We start from the raw sequence: 12,553 nt of genomic DNA, 5'->3' as shown, positions 1-12,553 counted from the left end.
CAAATCTTCAGTTAGAGCTCCTTAGGAGAGCTCTTAGGTCCATCAACCAAGCCAGGCAGGGGCTTCCTCTGTCAACTAGCCGCCATGCAGTAAGGCCATGGGTAGGGGTGCTGGCAGGACCCCAGAGAGAGCCATGAGGTGAGGCTGGGGAGAAAACATTTTGCTGAAGAAATGTTTGGTATTGCTAGGTCACTAAGGGAGTTTCTCTGAGGAACTGAGACCTGAATCATGCATTTGTTTATTCTGAAGATACTTATTAAGGTCTGTGTATGCTACATGCTGGAGACACATCAGTGACTAATATAGACCCTTCTGTACTCATGGCTCCCACAGTCTAGTGGGGGGAGGCAGAGAGTGAACTAATAACTGTACAAATTGTGATATAATCATAAGCGTAGTAAGCACCATGAAAGAAAATTGCATAGTGCTAGTAGGATATATAACAGAGTCATCTGATCTTACTTGTGGCATCAGGGGCAACTTCCTGGAGGAAAGACAACTACAGTGAGATATGGAGGATTGGTAGGAGTGAAGAGGGGCAGGGAAAGTGTCCCATGCCAAAGGAACAGCTTGTGCAAAGGCCCCGAGGTGGGAAAGAGATTGGTGAGAAGTCAATGGTGCTGGGGGAAAAAAGACCATTAATGCCCTAACCGGTTTGGCTCAGTGGATAGAGCATCGGCCTGTGGACTGAAAGGTCCCAGGCTTGATTCTGGTCAAGGGCATGTACCTTGGTTGCGGACACATTCCCAGTAGGAGGTGTACAGGAGGCAGCTGATCAATGTTTCTCTCTCATTGATGTTTCTAACTCTCTATCCCTCCCCCTTCCTCTCTGTGAAAAATCAATAAAATATATATATTTTTAAAAAAGGTCATTAATGTAGGGAGTGTATAGCAGGTATTCCTTTACTACTCCCTTCACCCTCCACCCCAATGCTATAGCATCTTCTCTTCTGCACCTGTGATATACATATTTGGCTGTATACAATAGAAAATCCCAAAACAAGAGGTAAAATTTTTTGTTTTCTGACTCATAAAAATAGTCTAGAGGTAATCAGTTCAAGCTCTTATGGCAGCTGCAGGAAGCCCTCAGAGATTCAAGAGCCTTCTAGCTCTCACTCTGCTCTTTATCATCCAAAATGGCTGCTAGAGTTCCGGTCATTATATCAGTGAATTTCAGGCAGCAAGAAAGAAGCAGAAGGGTTCTCGCTTGCTTTACATCTCATTGACCAGAATTTATTTACAGAGCCTCATCTAGCTGCAAGGGAGGCTGGGAAACATAGTTATTATTCTGAGTAGTGAACCTCCCAGGTCAAAATTGGAGTTCTGTTTACTAATGAAGAATGGGAGACTGGCTCTTGGGATACAAAATTTCAGAGGTGTTTCAGACCATCTCACAGTACTGACTTCAGCCCTCTCTTTCCTGCAGACCCTACTGAAGGTAGTGTATGTAGAGAATGACATCCAGCACCTTCAGGACATGTCACACTTCCCAGACCGGGGTAGTGAGAATGGGACACCTATGGACGTGAAAGCCGGGGTACGAGTCATGCAAGTCAGTCCTGATGGCCAACACTTGGCTTCAGGTGACCGAAGTGGAAATCTGAGGCAAGTGGGCCCTTGTGGGTGTCCAGTGTACACTTTCCAGTTCAGGCTCAGGTACTTGGGGTGGTGGGTAGGAACCCTGGCCTTTGCAACTCCAGCTACTCATTGAGAATGAGGGGCTGTGAGTAGTAATTCTGTTACCAGCCACCCCTTGGAACTTATGCAAAGAAGTGTCTTCCAAAAGGGCTGAGATGGAAGTAGCTACTGGGACCTCACTGCAGAGGTTTTTCAAGATGTTACTGGCTCAGTAGGCACTGGTGGCATATGAGCCCTGTTAAAGGGACCAGGTTTAAGTTGATGAATGACAGCTGTGACCACATGGGTACTGGGGCTGTCAAGGGATGGAAGGGGCCAGGGAAACTAGAGACACATCCTCTAAGCTGTCATGTGTTCTCATTGTCCAAGAAGAACAGAAAGTGCAGGATTTTTTTCTCTGAAAATTCTATTATTTCTTTAAATGCTGGCAACTATTTTGGTATCAACCACCACATGAGGCAAACAGAATGTATCAGTGGGCTGCTGTCTGCCATGAATGACAAAAACAGTAACAAGAGCTACGTGGGCACAGCACTCTTACCCCGGGCTGGCCACTCGCCTGATACTGTGTGTAACGACCAATTTAGTATTCTCATTGACCCTCGATGTAAGTGCTGCTATCAACCCCATTTTCAGATGAGTTAACTGAGTTAAGAGAGGCCAAGTGGCTAGCCCAGCCGTGGGCAAATTGCGGCCCACGGGCTGGATCCGGCCCGTTTGAAATGAATAAAACTAAAAAAAAAAAAAAAAAAAAAAAAAGACCGTACCCTTTTATGTAATGATGTTTACTTTGAATTTATATTAGTTCACACAAACACTCCATCCATGCTTTTGTTCCGGCCCTCCGGTCCAGTTTAAGAACCCGCTGTGGCCCTCGAGTCAAAAAGTTTGCCCACCCCTGGGCTAGGCTAAGATTACATATGTAGAGAGAGAGAAATTGGGATGATTGTCTCTTATTTCAACTCTGGATGACCTCTTGATTGTTTTATTTCATTTGGAGAGAATGAGGAAAGTCTAGATTTAAGACTCTTTAAGAATGACAGATTGGAATCAAATGTTCCCCCTATAGGTTCTATCCTTGAATATGACCTCTGACCCCTGCTCCCCCTTCCCTCTGGGATTACCTCTGATACAGCTCTGCCCTAACCCTTGTTTTCCCCAGAGGACTGTCCTAGATCTGGCCCATGGAACCACAAAGGGCTGGGTGCTCACTGTGATACTCCCACATTTCCTTTAAGATGACATGTTTCTAGATGATAACAGTGGTTGGGTATCTCTAAACTAGTTCTCCATGTCACCTGCCTGGCAATGGCAGAGTGCCCGGGGTGGGAGGGCCCTCTGAGAAGGGTATAGCAGTCAATGTATGTCTCCCAGGATCCATGAGCTGCATTTCATGGATGAGCTGGTCAAGATGGAAGCCCATGATGCTGAGGTGCTATGCCTGGAGTACTCCAAGCCTGAGACTGGTGAGCCCGTGGCAGGGGGAAGGGAGGGGAGTGGCCCCCCCCGGCAGAGCCACATAGAGGGGTAATTGGTATCTGGTAGGACTCTGAATGACAGCTGGAAGTCCTGTGTTTAATAAGGGCCCCTGTCTTGGGCCCTGGGACCAAGGTGACTAGGACTCCAGAAAGCAAGGCACTGGCAGGCAGGACTGGACTTGACTTCCTTACCCTGGTGCCCAGTCCCCTGAAGAGGTGAATGCTGAATGTATGAATAAGTTCATCCTCTGCTAATGAAGATAGATTGATAGTTAAACATGCTATTTTCAAAAAGGTTTAATGCCTACAGAAAAATTACAAGAATATTATAGGGAAGTGAGGTGTCGGAGGTGCCGCTGGGAGCTGCCACGTCCGAGGCCGGGAGCCACCGCCACTGCAGCCATGGTGTCAGTAATTAACACTGTGGACACCTCCCATGAGGACATGATTCACGATGCCCAGATGGACTACTATGGCATCCGCCTGGCAACCTGCTCATCAGACAGGTCCGTCAAAATCTTTGATGTACGCAACGGAGGGCAGATCCTCATCGCAGACCTCAGGTCATGAGGGACCAGTGTGGCAAGTGGCCTGGGCCCACCCCATGTATGGCAATATCCTGGCATCCTGTTCCTATGACTGAAAAGTTATTATCTGGAAAGAGGAAAACGGCACCTGGGAGAAGACGCACGAACACACAGGACATGACTCCTCAGTAAATTCTGTGTGCTGGGCTCCCCATGACTACGGCCTAATCCTGACCTGTGGGAGCTCAGATGGGGCCATCTCCCTGCTGACCTACACTGGGGAAGGCCAGTGGGACGTGAAGAAGATCAACAATGCTCACACTATTGGCTGCAATGCCGTCAGCTGGGCCCCTGCTGTTGTACCTGGAAGCCTCATAGACCAGCCTTCAGGACAGAAGCCCAACTACATCAAGAAATTTGCCTGAGAGAACCAAGATGGCGGCATAGGTTAACGCCGGAGTTTGCTGCTTTAAACAACTACTTCAAAAGTGAAACCAAAAAACGGAAGGGACATCACCCAGAACCACAGGAACGCTGGCTGAGTGGAAGTCCTACAGCTAGGAGGAAAGAGAAACGCATACGGACACTCAGAGGAGGCGCAGTGCTGAAGTCAAATTCTGAGGTGCGGAGTGCGCGGAGCGGGCTGGCGGCGGAGGGCGTGGTTGGCGTTTTCAATCGGTAGGGAGTCGCAGACTCTGAGCTCCAGATCCGGGCAAGTCTTTAGGGACCCAGACTCAAACGGGAGAAGCGGGACTGTCTGGCTTCGGTCAGAGCGAGTGCAGCTTTCTCTCTGAGCTTTGCAGCGAGTGCTGGGACTCAGAGAGGCAGAGCCCCTGGGGACAGGACAGAGAGCCACCATAACTGCTCTCTCCGGCCCACCCTGGTGATCCTGTTCGACCAGCCCCGCCCAAGCCCTGCACACAGGCATTTGCCGGATAGCCTCAGGCAAAGGCTAGATTAGCACCTCCCTAGAGGACAGAAGTTCTCTCACTGCTGACACAGCTGATTCTCATAGCCACTTGGCCTGGAGGTCAAACCCTCCCTGTAATTAGCTACAACAATCAAGATTTAACTATAAGACTGCGAACAAAGACCACTAGGGGGTGCACCAAGGAAGCATAACAAAATGCGGAGACAAAGAAACAGGACAAAATTGTCAATGGAAGATATAGAGTTCAGAACCACACTTTTAAGGTCTCTCAAGAACTGTTTAGAAGCCGCCGATAAACTTAATGAGATCTACAAGAAAACTAATGAGACCCTCAATCTTATATTGGGGAACCAACTAGAAATTAAGCATACACGGACTGAAATAACGAATATTATACAGACTCCCGACAGCAGACCAGAGGAGCGCAAGAATCAAGTCAATGATTTGAAATGCGAGGAAGCAAAAAACACCCAACCGGAAAAGCAAAATGAAAAAAGAATCCAAAAATGCGAGGATAGTGTAAGGAGCCTCTGGGACAGCTTCAAGCGTACCAACATCAGAATTATAGGGGTGCCAGAAGATGAGAGAGAACAAGATATTGAAAACCTATTTGAAGAAATAATGACAGAAAACTTCCCCCACCTGGTGAAAGAAATGGACTTACAGGTCCAAGAAGCGCGGAGAACCCCAAACAAAAGGAATCCAAAGAGGACCACACCAAGACACATCATAATTAAAATGCCAAGAGCAAAAGATAAAGAGAGAATCTTAGAAACAGCAAGAGAAAGAAACTCAGTTACCTACAAGGGAATACCCATACGACTGTCAGCTGATTTCTCAACAGAAACTTTGCAGGCCAGAAGGGAGTGGCAAGAAATATTCAAAGTTATGAATACCAAGAACCTACAACCTAGATTACTTTATCCAGCAAAGCTATCATTCAGAATTGAAGGTCAGATAAAGAGCTTCACAGATAAGGAAAAGCTAAAGGAGTTCATCACCACCAAACCAGGATTATATGAAATGCTGAAAGGTATCCTTTAAGAAGAGGAAGAGGAAGAAAAAGATAAAGATACAAATTATGAACAACAAATAATGCATCTATCAACAAGTAAATCTAAGAATCAAGTGAATAAATAATCTGATGAACAGAATGAACTGTTGATTATAATAGAATCAGGGACATAGAAAGGGAATGGACTGACTATTCCTGGGGGGGAAAGGGGTGTGGGAGATGCGGGAAGAGACTGGACAAAAATCGTGCACCTATGGATGAGGACAGTGGGTGGGGAGTGAGGGCGGAGGGTGGGGCGGGAACTGGGAGGAGGGGAGTTTTGGGGGGAAAAAAAAGAGGAACAAATGTAATAATCTGAACAATAAAGAATTAATTAAAAAAAAAAAAGAAATTTGCCTCAGGCAGCTGTGACAACCTCATCAAGCTGTGGAAGGAGGAAGAGGATGGCTAGTGGAAGGAGGAACAGAAGCTGGAAGCACACAGGGACTGGGTCCGAGACGTGGCCTGGGCCCCTTCCATTGGTCTCCCCACCAGCACCATCGCCAGTTGTTCCCAGGATGGTCTTGTGTTCATTTGGACCTGTGACGATGCCTCAGCAATACGTGGTCTCCCAAACTACTGCACAAGTTCAATGATGTTGTGTGGCACGTGAGTTGGTCCATCACAGCCAACATTTTGGCCGTCTCGGGTGGAGATAATAAGGTGACCCTGTGGAAGGAGTTAGTCGACGGGCAGTGGATGTGCATCAGTGATGTCAACAACGGCCAGGGTTCCGTGTCTGCTTCCGTCACAGAGGGCCAGCAGAACGAGCAGTGACAAGACTGGCGGGCCCAGCTCCCCACCTGCCAATTCCTGGACCAACTGACCAAACAGCAGCAAGGAAGCGCTCCCAGGAATAGTTAAAACTGCAACTTTCCCAGGAATAGTTAAAACTGCAACGAGATTGATCATCTGCCTTAACATGATTTGATATGGTTTGTAATTTAAAAAGCACTCATTATGAGGGAGAAACTACAAATGATCTATTATTTTTTGGCCATTTTTATGTACCTTCTGGGGTCAGGCATTATTTGGGAGTTTTTGTTTCCAAAGTAATTAAACATGATGTTTATAAAAAAAAAAGAAAAAAAGAAAAAAGAATATTATAATGGCCGTAACCGGTTTGGCTCAGTGGATAGAGCGTCGGCCTGCGGACTCAAGGGTCCCAGGTTCGATTCCGGTCAAGGGCATGTACCTTGGTTGCGGGCACATCCTCACTAGGGAGTGTGCAATAGGCAGCTGATCTATGTTTCTCTCTCATCAATGTTTCTAACTCTCTATCCCTCTCCCCTCCTCTCTGTAAAAAATCAATTAAAAAAAAAAAGAATATTATAATGAACACCCACATGTTTTTTAGTCAGATTCTCCACGTTTTTTTCTTTTAAATTCTGTCTGACTCTGTGGCTGTATAATGACTTTATCTGCTTCCCCTTTCTCCATTTCTCTCTCTGTGTTTGTGTGTATAGATACACACATGTAATAAAATAATAGCATATACATTCCCTTTTTTACTAAACTATTTGAGAGTACTAGTAAATTGTAGGTATGATGCCCATTCACCTTTAAATGCTTCTGTGAGCATTTCCTAGGGCTTATCAAATGTGGGAGTTTCATTTTGATGCTATATTGTCATCTTATGGTCCTTATTCACATTTTGCCAAGTGTCCTAATATTGTCCTTTTAGCACCTTTGTTTTTCCAATCCAGGTTCACATGAGAGAAAGAGCGAGGGAAACGAGGGAGGGAGAGAGAGAGAAAAAAAAGAGAGAGAGAGGAGAGAGAAACATCAATATAAGAGAGACGCATCTATTGGTTGCCAGGATCGAACCTGTAACCCAGGTGTGTGCCCTCGACCGGGAATTGATCCCACGACCCTTCGGTGGGTGAGCCAGCACTCTAACCACTGAGAAACACAACCAGGGCTAGACCAATCATTTTATAGAGTTTCCTTCAATTTGGGTTTGTCTGTTTTCCTCATAATTTGATTTCGATAATACATTCTTGGTAGGAATGTAACTTAGGCAGAGGTATATCCTCATATGTTAATGATCTTTCCCATGCTCTTCTTTCCTTCTTCCTTCCCTGGCACCCTCTATCCCACTAAACTTTCTTTGAATCTCTCTTTATTCAATTTATCTTTCCTGAGTTCCCTTCCATCTCTAGTCGTACGTTAGACCTCAGATGTACCAGGTGAACAGCATAGGCACTGTCTAAAGGGGCCAGCAGGGCCTGGCTGGACTGGCTCAGTGGTTGAGTGTTGATCTATGAACCAGGAGGTCATGGTTTGATTTCTAGTCAGGGCACATGCCCGAGTTGCGGGCTCAATCCCCAGTGTGGGGCATGCAGGAGGCAGCTGATCAGTGACTCTCTCATCATTGATGTTTCTATTTCTCTCTCTGTCTTCCTTCTTCTCTGAAATCAATAAAAATATATTTAAAAATAAATAAATAAAGGGCCCAGCAGGAAAGGCCTAGTGATAGAAGGAAGTGTGGCAGTGGGTTGGTAGTCAATAGGGCCTGGACAAGGCCCATGTAGTCAGAGCTCAGAGAGTGAAGGGGCAGTGTTTTGGGGAAGCTGAGAAGTTAATAGGGCTTCACCTGGCATGCCAAGGTGTAGGAAGGAGTGCTGGGCTCTATTACAATGTCTGCTGGATTAATGCCTGGATTAATGGGATGTGAAATGCCAGGATTTGGGGGGATTGGGGAAAGATTGCACGGAGCTGAGGGAGTGTTCCCTTTCTGGGTTTGGAGCAAGTTAGCAGCAATTATGGAACCAAAGACCTGGAAAGTTCAGCCATGCTGCTCTCTAGGAGGCCACGGCATCAAGTAGTCTCCGGGGAACCCAGGGCCACCCTCTCCACTCACAGGGCTTACCTTGCTTGCCTCGGCCAGTCGGGACCGACTGATCCATGTGCTGAACGTGGAGAAGAACTACAACCTGGAGCAGACCCTGGATGACCACTCCTCCTCCATCACGGCCATCAAATTTGCAGGTGAGTCCCTTCCCTCCCACTTCCACCACCTCATTTAATGGGTTCCTTTGGCTGCAAGTAACAGCAAAAACTCTTCAGCTTAGACCAAAAAAAGGGAGAAACAAACTCTAGATTCAGACACAGCTGGAGCCAAAGGTTGAATTTTTAAAAATTAAATTATTAGGACTCTTTCCCTCTGTTAGCTATGCTTTTCTCTGGAGGGCGGGATCTTGGTTGTCACTGGGCCACTGGAGAGAGATCTCCCTCCTTCCTATCCATTTTGGCAGAAATTGGAACCGACTTCCCTTTTGCTGGTTTGAGGCACCTGCCCTTTACAGATCAGCTATTGGTGCCAGGGCTTTAGAGGGTTCTCTTCGGCCAGGTCACGCTCATGTGCCCAGCCACCGCCTACCTCCGCTCCTGATCCTGGAGGACTGGCATTAGATGAGTGCTGGTCCCCAAAAAGAAATCAGGGTGCCAATCCTATGAGAGGACAGGATGAGCACTGGTGACATTGACAGGAAAATAAGTAACAGTGACAATTGCTGGAGGCTAATTCTTTGCTGGGGATTATCCTTGTGCCATCCCAGTAGTATCCCCTTCCTTAACCCATTTTATAGCCAGAGTCACACAGCTAGTAGGTGCAGGCCTAGGATCTTGCCTATGGCTATCCTCCATAGCCAATGCTAAACCAGGAAATCAAAGGGATTCTTCCAAGGCTGAAAAGATTCAGTATGGAGATCCCTGTCCCTCAGGAGTTCCAAGGGGAGGGAAGGCAGGCCCTGTGGGATGTAAGTGATCAGACTAAGAACATGTTCAAAATTCTATTTAAGGAGTATATATTCATGGGAGAATACATTCATCTAGTCTAAGTTCTTGTCTATGAAATGTTATTTACATATAATTTTGTGACTGAGAATGTATTAATGTCCCTTGGTCCTCCCCACTTCTTGCCCTGCCTCTCTAGCTAAGGTGATAGGACGCTGAGCAAAAACAAGTTAACTATGTTTTCTGTGTCTTGATGAAGACCTCACAAAAGCTGATCAACTAAAACTTCTCAGACATCCTTAAAACCCTGCTCTTTCCATTGGCTAGAGGTAGTTAGAATAAATCAGCAAATCTGGCAGTTTGGCCCCTCACCTTTTTTTTCCCCCCTCACCTTTTTTTAAAAAATTAATTTATTGATTGATTTGAGAGAGAGGAGAGCGATGGAGGGAAGAAGAGAGGGAGGAAGAGAAAGAGAGAAATATATATAGAGAGAGATCTGCTGTTCCACTTATCTATACATTCATTGGTTCATTCCTGTATGTGCCCTGACCAGGGATCAAACCCACAACCTTGGTGTATGGGGATGACTCTCTAACCAACTGAGCTACCCAGCCAGGGCACTGACCTCACCTTTAATGAATGGTCTAGATCCAAGAAAGATGATAATTGGGCCAGGAGTTGGTCCTTTAGGCCACCTTCTGAAAGGTGGGCCTTCATTAGAGCCCCAGCCAGTCTGAGAGGATGAAGCTTCTAAATCCAGCTCCTAAGTGCCCCACTCTGCCAGGCTGGCTCACTTGGTTATGCTCAAAACATTGATAATAGTCAATATAAACTGGGCACCAGTCAGTCCTAACCTGTCTGAAACTACCCTGCTAAAGAAGGACTCAGTCTTCTAACTCTTTCCTGTGAGGCCTGTCCAAACAAGTAGAAGATAGTACATATAGTTTACAGAATATAAAATGTGCCATATGACAACATTTCGATCAACATCAGGCTGCCTATATGAAGGTGGTTCTATAACATAATGGAACTGAAAAATTCCTATAGCCTAGTGCAGTGGTCGGCAAACTCATTAGTCAACAGAGCCAAATATCAACAGTACAACTATTGAAATTTCTTTTGAGAGCCAAATTTTTTAAACTTAAACTATATAGGTAGGTACATTGTTATTAACTTAATTAGGGTACTCCTAAGCTGGCCTTTGCTAAAAACGGCCTCAATCTGATTGAGGTACATTTGCTGAGGTCGACCCCTTCCAACTCTCCCATCCACACTCGTCTTGTATACTTGTTTCGTCTGTCTCCTTTCCGCAAACCGACTTCTGCGCATGGGCCATGAAGTTTCAATCGCACTGTACGTGCACGCCCGCACGTGGTATTTTGTGGAAGAGCCACACTCAAGGGGCCAAACACGAGCCGAGGTTTGCCAACCACTGGCCTAGTGATATCGTAGCCACTGTAATATCACAATGCAAAGTACTCACGTGTTTGTGGTGATGCTGATGTAAACAAATCTTAGCTGCCAGTCATATAAAAGTATAGCACATACATGCCCTAACCGATTTGGCTCAGTGGATAGAGCGTCGGCCTGTGGACTGAAGGGTCCCAGGTTTGATTCCGGTCAAGGGCATGTACCTTGGTTGCGGGCACATCCCCAGTAGGGGGTGTGCAGGAGGCAGCTGATCAGTGTTTCTCTCTCATAGGTGTTTCTATCTCTCTATCCCTCCCTTCCTCTCTGTAAAAAAATCAATAAAATATATATATTTTAAAAAGTATAGCACATACAATTACATGCAGTACATAATAATAATAATAATAATAAACACCTAAGTTACTGGTTTGTGTATTTACTATATTTTAGCATGTACTCTTTATACTTATAAAACAAAGTTTTCTACAAAACAGTATGCCGTGTTACACTGGCAGCAGCCTTATACACCTTGTCTAACTGAGTCTCTTGATCTTATCATTTTCTCTAATGCTTGATTTAATTTTGTGTAGTAACATGCTGTACAGGCTTATAGTCTGGGAGCAATGGGCTATCCCATACAATCTAACCATGTAATAGGCTGTATCATCTAAGTGCACTCTGTGATGTTATCACAATGACAAAGTCACCTGACAACACATTTCTCAGAATATATCCCCATCATTAAGAGGCACATGACTGTAATACAGTGAATATCCACATCAAGGTTCATAGTCAATAGGTATGAACTAGAACACATACACCAATTTTTTTATATATATTTTATTGATTTTTTACAGAGAGGAAGGGAGAGGGATAGAGAATCAGAAACATCAGTGAGGGAGAAACATCGATTAGCTGCCTCCTGCACGCCCCCTACTGCGGATGTGCCCGCAACCAAGGTACATGCCCTTGACTGGAATCGAACCTGGGACCCTTCAGTTCCCAGGCCGACGCTCTATCCACTGAGCCAAACCGATCAGGGCTACACCAGTTTTTTATAGCCAGCGATTGTTCTGATTGTTCTTGGTCCTAACATTACTAAATGTTTAGATCTACCACCCCAGGTTAAAAAGCAGAACAGTAACAGTAACGTGCAGGCCCTCTCTGGGTTCTTCTCATGTCACACTCCCTCCTACAAATGGCTCACTCCCTTCTGTGAGCCAGTGACTCCTGCTTGAGTAACATCTTAACTTGTATGTCAGTCCTGGGCTCTCTCAAATGTCTTGTCATGAAGGAGCAGCATCTGTTGTACCAAGCCTCTGAATATTTATTTTGTCTTTTAATTTTCACCTCAACTCTGTGAGATATTTGTGCTGTTATTCTATAAAGAAAGAATAATAGCCCAGGCAGTGTGGCATAGGGGTTGAGCATCAATCTATGAACCAGGAGATCATGGTTCAATTCCCAGACAGGTTACATGCCCAGGTTGCAGGCTTGATCCCCAGTAGAGGGCGTGCAGGAGCAGCCGATCAGTGATTCTCTCTCATCATTGATGTTTCTATTTCTCACTTCTTCTTTGAAATCAATAAAAATAAAAAATATATATTTTTGATAAAGGAAGAACAATAATAAAAATGCTTACCAGGTGGCAGCCACTGTTCCAAAGGTTTCACACAGTTTCTTAGGGCAGGGGCCATTATAGGCCCATTATACAGATAGGAAGCTGAGGCCGAAACCGGTTTGGCTCAATGGATAGAGCGTCGGCCTGCGGACTGAA

At 45.5% G+C, this 12,553-nt stretch overlaps 1 protein-coding gene and 1 pseudogene across 1 annotated transcript in view; both read left to right on the top strand.

Moving 5' to 3' along the window:
- WDR62 (WD repeat domain 62) overlaps positions 1-12,553 on the top strand; it is a 58,031-nt gene that overhangs the window by 30,252 nt on the left and 15,226 nt on the right. The window contains 3 exon segments of the mRNA XM_036345836.1: positions 1,427-1,605; positions 3,013-3,104; positions 8,494-8,619. Coding sequence (XP_036201729.1) covers positions 1,427-1,605; positions 3,013-3,104; positions 8,494-8,619 — 397 coding nt within the window.
- LOC118674273 lies at positions 3,119-6,620 on the top strand (annotated as a pseudogene).

This window comes from Myotis myotis, unplaced genomic scaffold (genome assembly GCF_014108235.1).
Source record: "Myotis myotis isolate mMyoMyo1 unplaced genomic scaffold, mMyoMyo1.p scaffold_m19_p_19, whole genome shotgun sequence".
NCBI lineage: Eukaryota > Metazoa > Chordata > Mammalia > Chiroptera > Vespertilionidae > Myotis > Myotis myotis.
This window is presented reverse-complemented; position numbering and strand designations above follow the sequence as displayed.